The sequence below is a fragment of the Aspergillus karnatakaensis genome (assembly GCF_047715665.1).
Source record: "Aspergillus karnatakaensis strain CBS 102800 unplaced genomic scaffold BJY04scaffold_21, whole genome shotgun sequence".
Classification (NCBI taxonomy): domain Eukaryota; kingdom Fungi; phylum Ascomycota; class Eurotiomycetes; order Eurotiales; family Aspergillaceae; genus Aspergillus; species Aspergillus karnatakaensis.
In genome coordinates this window covers 56,149-72,318 of record NW_027395733.1, presented here as the reverse complement: position 1 = coordinate 72,318, position 16,170 = coordinate 56,149, and the positions used below count along the sequence as shown (strand labels likewise).

General features: G+C 50.4%; 4 protein-coding genes across 4 annotated transcripts; 3 read left to right on the top strand and 1 right to left on the bottom strand.

The window, feature by feature from the left end:
* Nucleotides 1–76: 76 nt before the first annotated feature.
* Nucleotides 77–7,857, top strand: BJY04DRAFT_207156 (DNA-dependent ATPase RAD54; the record flags this gene model as incomplete). The annotated part of the gene is made up of 14 exons (XM_073713821.1): nt 77–81; nt 1,525–2,131; nt 2,185–2,268; nt 2,315–2,438; nt 2,485–4,007; nt 4,733–4,844; nt 4,949–5,115; nt 5,167–5,845; nt 5,900–6,675; nt 6,730–6,834; nt 6,887–7,005; nt 7,056–7,135; nt 7,189–7,348; nt 7,401–7,857. 14 exons carry the CDS (start codon nt 77–79, stop codon nt 7,855–7,857), a joined length of 4,998 nt encoding a protein of 1,665 aa, XP_073571761.1.
* A 464-nt stretch (nt 7,858–8,321) lies between these two features.
* On the bottom strand, nt 8,322–9,218 carry BJY04DRAFT_51803 (uncharacterized protein). Its single transcript, XM_073720553.1, has one exon. The coding sequence runs from the start codon at nt 8,928–8,930 to the stop codon at nt 8,430–8,432; it is 501 nt and encodes a 166-aa protein (XP_073571760.1). The 5' UTR covers nt 8,931–9,218; the 3' UTR covers nt 8,322–8,429.
* A 1,429-nt stretch (nt 9,219–10,647) lies between these two features.
* BJY04DRAFT_187699 (uS17 family ribosomal protein) lies at nt 10,648–11,721 on the top strand. Its single transcript, XM_073711087.1, has one exon. The coding sequence runs from the start codon at nt 10,841–10,843 to the stop codon at nt 11,597–11,599; it is 759 nt and encodes a 252-aa protein (XP_073571759.1). The 5' UTR covers nt 10,648–10,840; the 3' UTR covers nt 11,600–11,721.
* Nucleotides 11,722–11,802: 81 nt separating this feature from the next.
* On the top strand, nt 11,803–15,633 carry BJY04DRAFT_187697 (putative spindle pole body component). Its single transcript, XM_073711086.1, has 5 exons — nt 11,803–12,110; nt 12,224–12,297; nt 12,371–12,579; nt 12,656–15,032; nt 15,088–15,633. The coding sequence occupies exons 2-5, from the start codon at nt 12,241–12,243 to the stop codon at nt 15,124–15,126; spliced, it is 2,682 nt and encodes an 893-aa protein (XP_073571758.1). The 5' UTR covers nt 11,803–12,110; nt 12,224–12,240; the 3' UTR covers nt 15,127–15,633.
* Nucleotides 15,634–16,170: the final 537 nt, after the last annotated feature.

The window sequence follows — 16,170 nt, the reverse complement described above, 5'->3', positions numbered from 1 at the left end:
TGGGGAAAGACCAATGTATTGCGGTGTAAACGACACCTTTCTATTTCATGAGAGCATTTTAATACGACAGTCTACGATGTGGTCTAGATTAGAATTCATAGTGGTTCGCTCAATCTTGTGTTCTGGAAATGTCTCATCAGCCACTCGTATGTAGCCCACTGTATGAAGGTTAACATTTAGCATAAGACGCAGATGGTGTGACCATTGAGAGCATACCTGGGCAGCGTTGACGATGAAAGCCCTGAGACTGCAGACGCCTATACCGCGATAGAATGCCTTGATCCCTTCCGTTCGATATACTTCCCTCGCCAGCTCGGTGGAATTCATAGGTCTGTTATTGCTATGTGAGTGTAACAAAGGGCGAGTTTCGGTGGGAGCTTCGATTGTGGCCGCCTGCAGTCTTGTCTTGATCACATCCAGTGGAAATACGGATGCCCATGTCACGATTCCCGCGATGCCACCGCAGAGAAGAACCTTTAAGGCAAGACTGTTCGTGCTTTCCACCTCCCCAGAGGACATCAGCCTCTTGCAATACTCGTAAGACCAGAAGCTGAATCTTTGGTCAGAGAATGCATGACAGCAAGATTGGAAGGACAAGCTAGGTAGGGTGCACATACTAGAATCCGTAACCTATAGAATCCCTCGCGCAAGTCACACCACCGGCGTAGTACAGTCCTGTCCATCCGCGGCCACGAATGATGTGTCTGGCGACAGTCCAAGACGACACCCCAGGGCGAGCATCTAGCTGTGCTCGACATTTAATGAATTCAGTAGGGGATGACACAGTCCAGCTCGCAATTCCGCCTAGCGCACCGGCGAGCCAGAGCTTGTATAGAGCACAGTTTTGAGGATTTGTCGGATCAACGACTGAGTTATCCAAAAACATCAATGCCCGATTATACGAAACAAAAAGTAGAGCGTTGAGCGCTCCATAACCTAGAATCGGAGCCGCAGAACCTACAGACATTGTAAGCTTCGAAATTACCTCGCAGTTACACAGGGATGACATACCTCGTACAAGAGAGCTGGCGCTCTCAAAGCGGCTCAAATGCCGAGGCGACACTGAGCCATTGGCCGAACTGCTTGCCTGTAATCGGACTTTGATTAGATCAAGAGGATTCCCAATGACTATACCTATGGCGCCGCTAATATAGCCGGCCCAAAAGTCTGATGACATGAGCAATACCCTCAACCCGCAGGGAACATCCAGGGCAAACATGCATGATGCATGGTGGGCGCATCTATGCGGTGCGGGGGCCCATTGGGGCAGTTCTTATCTACACGTGACTACGCGGTGCTTTGGCGTTGTGGACGCCAGGCAGCGCCCAGGCAGCACGCGTCGGAGGCGAACTCAGGCAAATCCATCACCGACACTCAACTTTCAGCTGTGTCGACGAAGGAAAGCGGCTGGTATACTAAATGTGAGCTACATACCCATTGTAAACTGACATGAAAATGAAACTAATGATGAAGGTATCGACCACGACTCTCGACCGGTGGCGATGTTACACCCTCGCGTGTCAGCGCAACCCCGAGCTCGGTCGATCGCCTTTCGAAACCATTCAGATGCCCTGGATCAGCTACACCAACCCGAGCCTCTGAGAAGCCAGCGAGGAAACGAAGAAAAGTGAACTATGCTGGGGCCGATGGAAGTGTAGATGACGGCAGCGCGAAGCCATACACCAACGAGGAACGGCTGGCGCTGGCGACTCGAGATGTCAATAGATTCCCCGTTTTCAAGGCGAAGGACAAGGATCTCGCCTTTAAACAGAGGTTCAAGGTACCGTTGCTGAACAAAGCGGTTGGCACATATGACAGTTCCCGACCCGCACCGACTTTGGGAATGAGGCAGGGCGCAACATTCGTCGTGAAGCCTTTACACGACCCAAGTGGAGAGTTTGCGATCGTTCTATATGATCCAACTGTCGATGATATCGATGAGTCCGAAGCAGAGGAACCGAAGGAGGATGGCGAAGACAAGAAAACAGAGCTGGATGAGCCTCTGGTGCATAAAAGCTTGGCGGATATCCTTGGTCTCAAGAAGAAGGTGGAGGAACGACCAAAGGTTCCGGTTGTGATTGATCCTAGATTGGCAAAGATTTTACGTCCACATCAGGTGGAGGGTGTCAAGGTAAGCATATTGGCCCATAGCCCTCTGTAGAAAGCTCCGAGTAACCTGTTCAGTTCCTTTATCGTTGCACTACCGGAATGGTCGACAAGAATGCTAGTGGATGTATCATGGCAGATGGAATGGGTCTCGGCAAGACGGTAAGCTGAGCCAATTTCTCAATCTGAACAAGGCTAACGAAGGTAGCTCCAATGCATCTCATTGATGTGGACACTCTTGAAGCAGTCACCCGAGGCTGGAAGGACGGTCATTCAGAAGTGCGTTATCGCGTGTCCGTCTAGTTTAGTTGGAAACTGGGCCAATGAACTTGGTAAGGAAGAAACGGACCAATCTTAGACATCTGCTTACTGGTGTAGGAAAATGGCTCGGACAAGGAACCATTACGCCATTCGCAGTGGACGGGAAAGCTTCGAAGACAGAGCTCACAAGCCAGTTGAAGCAATGGGCAATGGCATCTGGCCGTTCTGTTGTTCGGCCGGTACTTATCGTTTCTTACGAGACCCTACGGATGTATGTCGACACGCTGAAGGATAGTCCAATTGGTCTGCTGCTTTGCGATGAAGGGCATCGACTGAAGAATAAAGAGAGCTTGACTTGGACAGCACTCAACAGCCTGAACGTGCAGCGCCGAGTGATTTTGTCAGGAACACCCATCCAAAATGATCTCTCAGAATACTTTGCGCTCCTCAATTTCGCCAATCCTGACTTGCTTGGGTCACAACAAGAGTTCCGAAAGAGGTTCGAGATACCCATTCTCAGAGGAAGAGATGCAGCAGGTACAGAGGAAGACCGGAAGAAGGGCGATGAGCGTCTCGTGGAGCTTTCTGGCATCGTCAACAAATTCATTATCCGACGAACAAATGACATCTTGTCGAAGTACTTGCCAGTCAAGTATGAGCACGTTGTTTTCTGCAACATGTCACAATTCCAATACGGTCTCTACAAACATTTCATTGACAGCCCTGAGATTAAGAGTTTACTCCGAGGCAAGGGAAGCCAGCCTTTGAAAGCGATTGGGCTTTTGAAGAAACTTTGTAATCATCCAGACTTGCTCAACCTTTCACATGATCTTCCAGGCTGTGAGCACACATTTCCAGATGATTATGTCCCCGTCGAAGCGAGGGGACGGGACAGAGATGTTAGACCTTGGTATTCAGGGAAGATGATGGTTCTTGACCGCATGTTGGCTCGAATTCGTCAGGATACAAATGACAAGATTGTTTTGATTAGCAACTATACGCAGACGCTCGATGTTTTCGATAAGCTTTGTCGCTCGAGATCATACGGCTGCTTGAGGCTGGACGGTACGATGAACGCGAAGAAACGATCGAAGTTGGTTGACAAGTTCAACGACCCCAACGGCGAAGAGTTCGTCTTCCTTCTCAGCAGTAAAGCTGGAGGTTGTGGTCTGAACTTGATCGGTGCCAACCGTTTGGTTCTGTTCGACCCAGACTGGAACCCAGCGGCTGACCAGCAGGCACTTGCGCGAGTCTGGCGTGACGGTCAGAAAAAAGACTGTTTTGTTTACCGCTTCATTGCTACCGGATCTATTGAGGAAAAGATCTTCCAGCGTCAGTCTCACAAGCAATCACTTTCCTCTTGCGTAGTGGACTCAGCCGAGGACGTTGAACGACACTTCTCACTCGACTCGTTGCGTGAGCTGTTCCAGTTCAAACCCGAAACCGCCAGCGATACGCACGACACGTTCAAATGCAAGCGATGCAGGCCTGATGGAACGCAGTATATAAAGGCCCCTGCTATGCTATATGGTGATACCAGCTCCTGGAACCATTTCGTGAACAGCGGAGAGAGCGGCCCTCTCAGCAAGATCCAGGACTTGCTGATCCGACAGGAGACCCAAGAGAAAGATGTTTCGGCCGTTTTCCAATATATCAGTCATTGAGCATCGTTTAGGGCAGGGCCCCCTGGGGCCTGGGGTATTGGAGTATTTTATGGCGCATTGACTATTGGAGCGGGAGTAGGTGATCCATCGACAGAGTTGTTCTGGACCTTGCTGGGATATTTGATTAGCGAGCTATTGGAATAGGTATTATACAAGTTTTGATAAGAATAGACATGCTTAATTGGCAATTCATCTCATGGTGTACTTGTGGTAGTAACTGTGGTCTGTGCTCGGAGATAAGCGCGGCACGAGCTCCATACGTCACTCCACATCCCTGCCAACGCATCACCGTGGCTGCTCCCCACATTAGCTTTGCACGGCGTGGCAGAGCCTTTCAACTGGCCTTCTTCATCTCTTTGTTTGTTTGTCATACCAAAAGCTAAATCCTCGGAGTCGATTACACGCCGCTACGAGATAGCGACAGCTGCCTTTCGTCGAGACGTCCATCGCCTTCCTGATCTCACCGCCGGAACGCTGACGGCTCCCAACATGAGGATAGTGGCCTAGAGCCTGAATGTTGCTGTCTATGACTGCTTGAGCAATGGATCACTCAATCCAGCGGCTGCTGAATGATAAGCTTTACGATCGGAGGAAGCAGGGAGCTCTAGAGTACGCGCGTCCGAATCTCATCGCTACAGCTCAATGCTTGGCTCTCTGCTTGAATTTTGAGTGCTGATCATTGTTCGATAAATAGGCTCGAGAAAGTCGTTCGAGATTCCGCCTTCAGAGGTGACCATCCGGTTATACAGAAAATCGTTGACCAGTTATGCCACGATTACGCCTACGCGGTTCACCAGCCCCACGCGAGAAATGGTGGTTTGATCGGACTTGCGGCGGCCTCGATAGCGCTAGGATCTGTGAGTTAAATGGGCTTGCCGGATAGATTCATCGATTCTGATACATGGAACCTTAGGAAGGAGTGGCTCCCTATCTCAAGGAAATCGTCCCGCCGGTACTAGCCTGCTTCACGGATCAAGATGCGAGGGTCAGATACTACGCCTGCGAGAGCATGTACAACATCGCCAAGGTTGCAAAAGGAGAGATACTGCTATTCTTCAACGAGATCTTCGATGCGCTAAGCAAGGCAAGTTTCACATGTTCAGTCTACGCCTTACATCTTCTAACACATCAACAGCTCGCTTCGGACTCTGAGCTGTCAGTTAAGAATGGAGCTGAATTGCTTGATCGACTCGTCAAAGATATTGTTTCCGAATCGGCAGCCCACCACGTTTCCGTGCTACAATTATCTGAAAAGCAGTCTGTTGACCCTGAGGGTCTGAACGAGGAACTTCCCACCGCATTCTCGCTTCCCAAGTTTATACCATTACTTAAAGAACGAATACATGTCATTAGCGCATTCACTCGCACGTTTCTAGTGTCATGGCTGACTCTGTTGGATACTATTCCAGATTTGGAGCTGGTTTCCTATCTACCAGAATTCCTGGCGGGGTTGATCAAGTTCTTGGGTGACCCGAACAGGGACGTTAATGTTGCAACACAAGGTCTCCTAGATAGGTTTCTGGCGGAAATCAAAAGGATTGCTCGCCTGAAGAAAGGTCTGGCGGATAGTCGCAAAGGACGGGGAAGCGATAATAGGCAATCGGTCACGAGCGACAGCACGAGTCTAGCCACTGATCCAACAATTGCCGTGGATGCCGATAGTCAAGATAACGCAATTGAAGATTCAGAGGGTGGATCTGTTGATGAGGAAGATGGGTTACATACTGATGGTGACTGGATACCCGGGCAAGACGTTCAGATCGACTACCCAAGGATCCTCGATATTCTCGTGGGGTTTGTCGACACATCATTCGGTGAATATTGCTCGAACACGCTTAGTCAAGATTAGCCGCTCACAATTCTTGCAGATGAGGAAATGCAGTTGACCGCACTGCGCTGGATTGATAGCTTTTTCGAAATAAGCCCTGAGGATATTCTTCCCTTTGTTCCACGGCTTCTCGACCAGGTCCTTCCAGCACTAGCGAGCGGCTCAGAACAAGTACAGAATGCGGCGACCAAGGTGAATACGTCGCTTTTAGATTATATCTTCAGCTTGTCTTTGTCTGAAGATGCATCGGAGGATTCGAGACAGACCACGACTTCCAAACTTCCCCCAATATCTGCCAGAGAGTTCCTTGAGCGAAGGGCCTCTACACCTAGCGGTAGGCCCGATGCACCAGCTACTGAATCTAGAAAAGCTTCGCCGCGAAACAGCATCATATCTACCCCACCAACGCCTCCTGCAGAGCTCGATTACGGTTCCGCTGTTAGTTCCCTCACCTTGCAGTTCCTCAATGAGAATGAGGTTACCAGATTGACTGCTCTCTCTTGGCTTTTAATGCTACACCGCAAGGCACCAAAGAAGGTTGCAGCATTTAACGACGCGATCTTTCCTGCCCTTCTCAAGACATTGTCTGACCCAGCAGAGACAGTTGTTACAAAGGACCTGCAACTTTTGTCGCAGATATCCAGGAACAGCGAAGACAGCTATTTCAAGTCTTTCATGATCAATCTACTGCAGCTATTTTCCACCGACAGAAGTTTACTCGAAGTCCGCGGAAATCTGATCATTCGGCAACTCTGCTTAAACCTTAGCCCAGAACGCATCTATCGAACTCTTGCAGATTGTCTTGAAAAGGAAGATGTGAGTGCGCATCCCTCTATACTAGAGATCTCGCTCATTAACACTGCTTTTAAGGATATCGAGTTTGCCAGTATCATGGTTCAGAATTTGAATAACAACCTAATCACTGCGCCAGAATTATCAGAACTGAGGAAGCGACTGCGAAACTTGGATTCAAGGGTAACTGAAAGCTGTTCGCATCATGATAGACACCGAAGCTGACCTAAATCAGGATGGCCAGACATTCTTCGTGGCTCTGTTCAAGTCATGGTGCCATAATGCTGTTTCAACGTTTTCTCTGTGCCTCCTCGCACAGGCTTATGAACAGGCCTATAATCTTCTACAAGTTTTGTAAGTTATAATGTCACGGTAGTGGCCTAGCTACAACTGACGTCTTGTAGTGCTGAACTCGAGATGACAATCAACATGTTGATTCAGATTGACAAACTGGTCCAGCTCTTGGAGTCCCCTGTTTTTACCTGTACGCCTTGACTACACCACCGATATTAAAATACTGAGTACTAACCCCGCTAGACCTCCGCCTACAGCTACTCGAGCCTGAAAGATACCCCTATCTCTACAAATGCCTCTACGGCGTCCTTATGCTCCTTCCCCAAAGCTCAGCCTTCGCAGCTCTCAAGAACCGCCTCAACAGCGTTAGCAACATTGGCCTCCTTCACACAGGACCACGCCTGTATGTCACCCTTCCCTACACTTAATATATGCATACTAACTCAGACCCAAAGAACATCAATGACCACCTCCTCATCAAACACAACATCAACCTACGACCGTAGCAGCGCCCGCCTCAAACGCGACGAAAATTCAATCCGCTGGACTGACCTTCTCGACAAATTTAAATCCGTGCAGGAGAAAACCCTTTCCTCGCACCGCCCTTCTCACCCCTACGCTTCCCGCTATGACGGCGACCCCTCTTCGCGCTCAACCCATCTCAGCCATCCAACTCTAGCGGCCGCGCTAGCATCAGCTGATCAGAGTCGGAGAGATAAGAGCCTTCCTGAGACGCCGAAGGCTGGATTCGGCGGGAACAATGGTGGTCGTTCCTCGCCTGCGGATAGTGGTAGTGGTGCTGGAGGGAAGGGAGGAGGGATCTTGGGTGGTGGAGGCGCGGTGCAGAGGCAAAAGTCCGGACTGACGAACTTGGGTAGATTGAGGATTGGTGGAGGGAAGAGTAAACGGTGAGAGCATCATGAATCTGTGGCTGGAGGCGGAGAAAGAAATGACAAGGATTCTTGACTTGAACATACGTTCGTATCATACCATGCCTACCTAGTAAGGGGCTGACTTAGGTATGTCTCTCCTATCTACATTCTAGAGTAGAGAAGTCCTACAGAGTAGTATATATGTGGTGAGATCAATACATACCCGCTGAGGTTGAATCATATAAGTACCTATTGGATCATCATCCCACATCATCTCGCCCTTCATGTACAGTAGCCACTACATTACACACACATGAAGCATCGTATGCCCTAAACTTCGACACAGCCCGCTCCAAAGGCCCCCGATTCCTCTCGCGGTACCCTGCCATTGCCTGATATCACCCGCGAATCACTACACTATTTCAGGTAAGCCACTCAATCAAAAAGAAGCAAATCCCTCAAATAATAGTTTGATTGCTTTTTCGCTAACCCAAGAAGGCACGTATGTTGAAGTACAACCTTCGCTAGCCAGACAAATCTGCTAGATAGCCCAAGGAACGGCACGTTGAAGTACCTCGGATGAACCTTGCCCATCTCGATATCTAGGACAGCCTATTTATGGTCCTCATCAAAAATTGATCCCAATGAAATAAGCTCTTCCGAGTTAAAAGACCCCTTAAACCCTAGAAGCACCCCGTTGCCCACCTTCTGATCATGCGCACTCCCATACTCACCCCCAGCTGCGAAGTCATTGTCTTGGGTAGTATTGAACGCAATCTTATCGACTCGATCACCCGTATGTAGCGTCATATCCTTGACCTTTTCCGCGTCCTCGAAGGAGAAGATCGCTTCGTTGTGATTGTCGCTGTTACCCTTGACTGTGCTCACTTTGCCGTCGCTCCAGGTAACCTGGATGGCCTTGACGAGGTCTCTGTCGGACCAGTTGGCGGAGCCTTTGTCCACCCAGACATGGACCTCGGTTACGGCGTGGTTGCCGTGGGTGAGGGTGAAGTCGGTGCCGCCGGAGCCACCTTCGTTTTTGTTCTTGATGGTGGGCTTGCTGCCGATTGCGCTGGTGAGGGTATCTTTGGCTTCGCGGAGGGCGGAGGTCATTTTGACTTGCTTAGGGTTGGGATGGGGTTAAGAAGGAGTAGGGGTATGTGTGTCTGGATGTGGTGGGAGCTTTGTGGGTTGAGAAGAGTGTCTTGTGGGGAAGTGCTGTGATCTCGTCAAGGGCAGAGCTCTGGGCGGGAGATTTGCCTGCTCTTCTTATACCCCGCGTTGACAAGGCTGCCTGGAAACGAAACGGAAAGCCTGTCAGATTCTCCTGCTGTCGCTGCTGCATCTATGTTATCCCCATTCTCGGATGATGGAACTCATCGGCCTTGAGTGAGTGGGAGGGCGATTGGGCCGTGAGGTCTGGCAGGTATAGCACAGCACCTTGAGCAGGCCACTGCCGTGTATGCTCGAAAACTGATCGAGACACAAGTTTCGGTCACTCCGAGTGGACGTTCTTTGACAGCAAGTCAGATCTGTCGTCTAGTCACGTAATGTCGGAGGCATGGATCATCGCTGATTTGTGGTTGGTGTGGCATCATAACGAGACTTTGGCAGCTGCAACTGGGCTTCACGAAGTTTGCATGAAATAGTTGCTCGAGCCGCAACGGTATTCGTCTGCTAGAGCAAGGATTAAGTTGTGGTCAGCCGAGAGGATACATGTTTCTCATTGATTGAGGACATATTCTTCGCCTGTAAGTCAATAAGAATAGAGAGAGGTTGCCCATTCTTCTTAGCATCGAAGCAAAGTCCCCGGGGAAGTACGTAGGAGAGCTCCTGAATAGAAAATGGTAGGCATAAAGTCATAGACCACGGGGTGATGAAGAGGAGCTGCATGTAGCAAGAATGGCAGGGATCGATTCTGATCGAGGTCCTGCAAGAGACGCACGGTAACACAATCGAGATGAGATTGGGCTGGCTGACAGCCGACATTAGACGGCGTTGGTGCTCTCAATAGTGGATTGGGCAAGGGTAGAAGAAAACGGTCAATACCCCAGGGTGACCCCGCAAGTCTGCAGAGCTGCAGCATATGCAAGCTGTCAGAGTGTCAGATTATTTAGAGTAACTGCTGATCCCTGCCATTGTGTAGCCTACACACTGGCGATATATCAGCTCCGCCACAACTACTGAGAAGCGGGGAAACTCACCTATAGAGACGAGGAGACAACGACTCGCAAGAAGGTACGGCGTCAATACACAGTTTTGAAGAGGCACCGTTACACAGCTTCTACTGCGTAACAGGTGAAGCTGTACAGTTTCAGTCCTCGTGAACGAATTTTGTGCTATGCTGCTGGGAGGTGGAGGTTTACCATAGGTCGTTATCCACAATCTACCTACTTTCCAAGCTTTTGGAAGGGACTCGGGGAACATTAACATGAGAAATAAATTTTGATTGGGCTTTTGGTCACGGAATGCGAGGCCTGTGAATCCGGTCCAGATGCACGTAAGTTGTTAAACATGCTAACAAGCTTAGATACTGGATGGCGTAATTCTGGGCTCGCTGAGGCCGATGAAGCTCTTAGCCTCTTAGGCATGAGCCCGATACAACTATGGAAATATGCTCCTGTGGATATCTCAAGTGGCCGTCTCTGAGGGAATACACAAGAATATGTGGACCAGAGATGAGTTGGTTGCGACTCGAGTTGTAGTTACTTAGTTACTCTGGGATGTAACTAGTTGGAGGGTTATGTCTCGGGAGGTGCAAACAGTGCAAACGAGATCTTGGAAAAATTCCAGGCTTTGAGGATCGGAGACCGACCACTCCAAGGAGAAGAAACAAACAACCCACTCCCAAGCCACCGACTCGAAACCCTCGGCCTTTCGCCTACCTGATCCGCTCACGGCACATTACGGGACTTTTCTGTCTATCCCGTGTCGCCTGGCTCGGCCCTGAACGGTCTCCCGTGACAGCTGATATTCATATCCTCTGAAGCGGAAAGGAGCCATAGCTGGCCGTGAAGAACAAGATGTCGCCAAGTTATATTTTGCGGGCAATGCAGCCCCTACGATCGGCTACTATGCGATCAACATCAATCTTCTCCGCACAGGCACCGGCTGCTCTTCAGTGCAGCAGAATCGCCCTTTACCCTCGTCGACTAAACTCCACCATTGTCGAAGGAATCCCACAGCAACAAGAAGTACCATTGAAAGCGCAACCAGAAGTGGATCAAGAGTCACAGGAAGTGGTGCAGGAAGAACTGGCAAAACCGATCAAGCGAAACAGGCGACCTCAGGGAATTCCTATACCATACGCCGTTCCTCCCTCCTTACGCAGCTACCCCTACACCATTAAGGCCGGCACAGTCGTATCCGTCGGCCGTATGGATCGAACCGTCCGCGTTGATCACCACCACAAGATTTGGGACAAGCACCTTCGCAAGACCTACCCCAAGACCACCACATACATGGTAGCCGATCCACAAAACTCCCTGCGCGAGGGCGATGTGATTGAATTCTCATCCGGATACCCGAAGACACGCCACGTGCGCCACGTTGTTGAGCGCATCATTGCGCCGTTTGGCGAGGCCATTGAGGATAGACCCCTTGTCTTGACAAGGGAAGAGAGGGATGCGAAGCGCTTCGAGAAGAGAGCGGCGAAGACAGCTCGAAGGGAAGCGAGGAGGGAGAATGGTGAGGACGTGCCTGAGGAGCATATTGGGCGTATTCGGCGGTTGGTTCTGGAGAGGACTGTCGCTCTTAAGGCTAGGGCTGGTGCGCCGGCTTAGATGAGCAATGAGCGTTGAAGCTGTATTATACTGTCTTATTATTTACAAATCTACATGTGTATGGAACTCTAGGCAGGCTTTCTCCCACTCATATCATCTCTATTGAATAATGTATTGTGGATGGTTGGGCTGCAGAGTATAAGAGCGCCAAGGCCCAACTTTTTGGGTCGGGACTCGAAGTCAAGTCACCCCAGCAGCGACCTTGTTTACTCAGGAACCGCATCTCCCTCTTCTCCCTCTTCTCTCATCTGCCCACTCCCACTGGACAACCATCTTTCAATCTATTGGACTGATACATCGGTCGATATCCGTCGGCTTTCCATTCTTAAAGGCCAAGACACCACCTATCACCTATTGTTCTTGCTTTCCCCTCCGGTTGACGCTGTTGTGGGCAAACTCCGTGTCCGCACTCCGCCCACTTGCACAAGATCTGCAATCGCCTGCAAGGCCAAGGTTCGCTCACCCATGAAAGCCCTGCGATTCATTGTTAAACAAATCCCTTATCCTTGAGGTATCCTCTCCATTCACGACTACACCGCTCCGCACCCTCAAAAACCCTCTCGCCTTGCGCTCATACCTGCGATTTTTGCTTCGCAGGCTGCTAATCGCCCACTCTGTTTACAGCACTATAAACCGTCAATATGGCCGAAGAGGAGGACTTCTCCTCCTTGCCGTTCTCTGATCGTTTTGCACACAAGGTAGGCTCGTTAGCGGCTACCCCGCGCGATTGTTCTGATGAGAGCCAAGCACTAACCTATACCGGCGATATAGAACTGGAAAGTTCGGAAAGGAGGCTACGAAGACGCCAAACAACAATTCGAGAAGACAGCCGACGAATCCGACCCCATATTTGCACAATTCCTTCAAGACCCGGGTTTATGGAAGGGAGCAGTAACAGACTCGAACGTTGCCGCACAACAAGATGGATTAGCGTCATACTGTGCGTTTTTACAATATGGTGGCCCCGCAGCCTGCGCCAGGTAATTCTTCCTGATCGTGATTTGTGTTTCAGGCGAAGAAGGTCGTGGAGGGAGTATGGCTAATGCACGATTGTAGGACGCGCGGAGCGACGGTTGCCGGTATTGCGGAAAAAGGTTTACCACAAACAAGGCCTGCCGCAAAGGCCAGTGCGACCGAGGCTTTACTCCTATGCATTGAACTTGACAAACCTGAACCGGTGATCGAGGAGATGATACCCGTGCTATCACACAAAGTGCCAAAAGTCATCGCCGCTACACTGGCCGGGCTGACCGCTATTTACCATAACTTTGGATGCAAGATCGTCGATCCCAAACCTGTGCTCAAAATCCTACCTAAGGTCTTCGGACATGCCGATAAGAACGTCCGCGCGGAGGCACAGAATCTCACAGTAGAGCTATACCGATGGCTCAAAGAAGCGATGAAGCCTTTGTTCTGGAACGAGCTAAAGCCAGTCCAACAAGGAGACCTAGAGAAATTATTCGAGGCAGTGAAACAAGATGCACCGCCAAAGCAAGAGAGACTCACACGTGCCCAGCAAGCTGAAGCCGATGCGGGTGGAGGCGACGGCGGCGGCGGAGCCGGTGAAGCTGAGGGTGGGGAGGAAGATGCAGAGGAAGAAGAGGCTGAGCCTGATGCTTTCGACTTTGCGGAACCAGTCGATGTCTTTTCCAAGATTCCCAAGGACTTTCACGAACAGCTAGCCTCGTCAAAATGGAAGGACAGAAAGGAGGCCCTTGACGCTCTGTATGCGGTGCTCAACGTTCCTAAGATCAAGGATGGACCCTTTGACGAGGTTGTTCGAGGCTTCGCCAAGTCCATGAAAGATGCGAACGTTGCGGTGGTGACTGTTGCGGCCAACTGTGTGGATCTTTTAGCTAAGGGCCTCCGCAGCGGGTTTGTCAAGTATCGCCCTACGATCATGTCGCCGATTATGGAAAGATTGAAGGAGAAGAAACAGACGGTTGCTGATGCTTTAGGACAAGCTCTAGATGCAGTCTTCATTGCAACTAGCTTAGGGGACTGCTTGGAAGAAATTCTAGAGTTCGTCAAACACAAAAACCCTCAGGTCAAGCAGGAGACGGTGAAGTTCTTGATTCGTTGCCTCCGGACAACCCGACAGGTCCCAGCAAAGACGGAGATCAAGTCGATTGCCGAGGCTGCTACGAAACTTCTGACTGACTCAAGCGAGGTGAATCGCGCAGGAGGTGCAGAGATTCTTGGTACATTAATGAAGATCATGGGCGAGCGAACAATGGCCCCATATCTTGACGGACTAGATGAGATTCGAAAGACCAAGATCAAGGAGTATTTCGAAACAGCAGAGGTTAAAGCGAAGGATCGGCCGAAGCCAATTGTTGGGCCACCAAAGGCAGCACCAGCACCAGCGAAGAAGGCTGTTGGGACCAAGAAGCCAGCAGGGCTGAAAAAGCCCGCCGCAGCTGCTGCACCACCTCCCGAAGAGCCAGCCCCATCGCCATCGAAGCCTGCAACGCGGAAGTTAGGTGGCCTACCGAAACCTGGCGGCTTGCCAACTCCAGGTGGTGCGCTGAAGAAGAAGCTCGGTGGTCCAGGTGGGTTAGCTTCTCCACAAAAGCGTGTGATCTCACCCCCGTCCGAGGAACAGCCATCACAACCTCCCGTGTCAAAGTTCGGCCTTGGTAGAGGGCTTGCAGGCCGTCCTATTACCAAGCCATCGGCTCCTAGTGAGCCGGCGCCGGCACCGGCGGCTCCTGCAGTGAGCGGAATCACAGCCATGGAACGGGCTGAACTAGAGGAACTTCGTCTCGAAAAGGAACGATATCTCCGCCTGGTGGAAGACTTGAAGTATGACAAGACGAAACTGAACTCTCAAGTTACAGAGCTCCAAAACCAAAATGCTCAGCTTATCGAAGATCATACAAGAGATGTTCTCAGCGTCAAGGCCAAGGAAACACAGCTTGTCCGTGCGCGAAGTGATGCAGAAGCGGCCGAACAAAATGTACAGAAACAACAACGGGAAATCGAACGTCTCAAGCGTGAGCTATCGAGAGCCCTTCGTTCTGGGGCTTTGAACTCTCCGAGCACTGCACCTGACCAGTTCGGCATGGCGATCCCTGACCCAAGCTCTATCTACCAAGACTCTGGGAGCAACGGTCACGCTCACATGGCCCGAAGCGGCCTACACATGGGCCCTCGCTTTGAAAGCGCACGACCGCTGAGTTATGCGTCTGCTAGTCCAAGCGAAGAAAAGGAAAACGGCCTCGACTCACCTGGGCTCGGTCGACGGAAGTTCAGTCCGACCTTTGGGTCCGCTTATTCCGGTATAGCTAGCCCAACCCGGTCATCAATGGCCGGCCCTGGCAGTGCTTCAGGTGAAGACCAACAGGGTACACGGAGTGTAGAGCCAGCAGAAAATTGGAAGAGGGCCGCTGAAGTCACAAGCCAACTAAAGGCTCGAATCGAGCAGATGAAGGTATACATGCCTTAATCACCAATTGCCTCACAAGTAATGCTAATGACCGCAACAGGCTAGACAAGGACTTTCACGCCCTCCTGCACAACGTTAACGACCGAATGATTCCCCCTTTTGTTCCGATTTCTGTTCCTGAGCGACGTAGTTTCGCCTCTTTATTCTCCACCCCAATGAACTTGTACGCTTAAGTCTGGAGCGGGCTCAGTTCTTTCTCTTCTTCCCTTTCGCTAAGATGTATAAATGGGGCCCCGTTTCTCTCTTTTCGCTTGACTTTGTTTTTATTTATGGCTTAGGCTTGAGTGCACAAAAAATTGGGTGGTCAAAGGGGCGAGTCTTATCATTATCATCATCTGGTTTGCATATGGTTGGGTTTTACTTTGTTTGTTTCGTTAGCCTCCAGGTCCCTCTCATAGCTACGGCTGAGATAGTTAGCTCGTAGCTACTGTGATATGGAGCGCAGTATGGATACCTACCGATCTTTTTGTTCTTGAGGCCTGTTGCTCTTAGCGACTTACCATGCCATTTACGTGGCACTGGAATGCAATTCTTTAATTCTGTATGGTTAATGTGGAAGGAGCAACCGACGATACGCTTCAGCGCGCCAGGGCAGATTTACCTGATTTCCAAATGGCTTTCTTGCCGACAGGCAGAATTTCATTCAGTTGGAAGTAGCGACTAAGCTAATAGCATGAGCCGGTAGTACGACATACATCCCGAGTCTAGTGCACTTCCATCGCGGGACATCAGGCGAGTACCAAATCCCCTTGCTGACAATGGGCAAAGGCAAAGAGAATGAAGAGATGGAGATTGCTTACGTGACTACAAGATGCAGGGTGGATAGCGGGCAGAGAACTCATGAATGCTTAACTAGTGATTCTTACAGGGGTAGCAGGGTGAGGTCTGAAATAGCATTCATGGGTATCTGCAACGCAACTAAAGAGAAGAAACAAGAAACACAGGGTGTTGGACCATCAAGATGGATTGGGATTGTTTCGGTTCGGGATAGGGTTGGGTGCCAAAGAGATTCCTTGTTCCACCCATCACTAAGCTAAGCAAAGCAAGCATATAACACCGACACCGTGTTCTCCGGTCAAATGATCCCATCCCGCTTTTGTGAGGATATTTTAACACATGCCTT

Excerpts from the sequence above, each read along its gene's own strand:
- BJY04DRAFT_187699 (XM_073711087.1), top strand. The coding sequence starts at position 10,841 with ATGTCGCCAAGTTATATTTTGCGGGCAATGCAGCCCCTACGATCGGCT.
- BJY04DRAFT_51803 (XM_073720553.1), bottom strand. The coding sequence starts at position 8,930 with ATGACCTCCGCCCTCCGCGAAGCCAAAGATACCCTCACCAGCGCAATC.
- BJY04DRAFT_187697 (XM_073711086.1), top strand. The coding sequence starts at position 12,241 with ATGGCCGAAGAGGAGGACTTCTCCTCCTTGCCGTTCTCTGATCGTTTT. Across the intron at positions 12,580-12,655 it reads GGCCCCGCAGCCTGCGCCAG|GACGCGCGGAGCGACGGTTG; the intron begins GTAATTCTTCCT and ends GCACGATTGTAG. Across the intron at positions 15,033-15,087 it reads CTCGAATCGAGCAGATGAAG|GCTAGACAAGGACTTTCACG; the intron begins GTATACATGCCT and ends TGACCGCAACAG.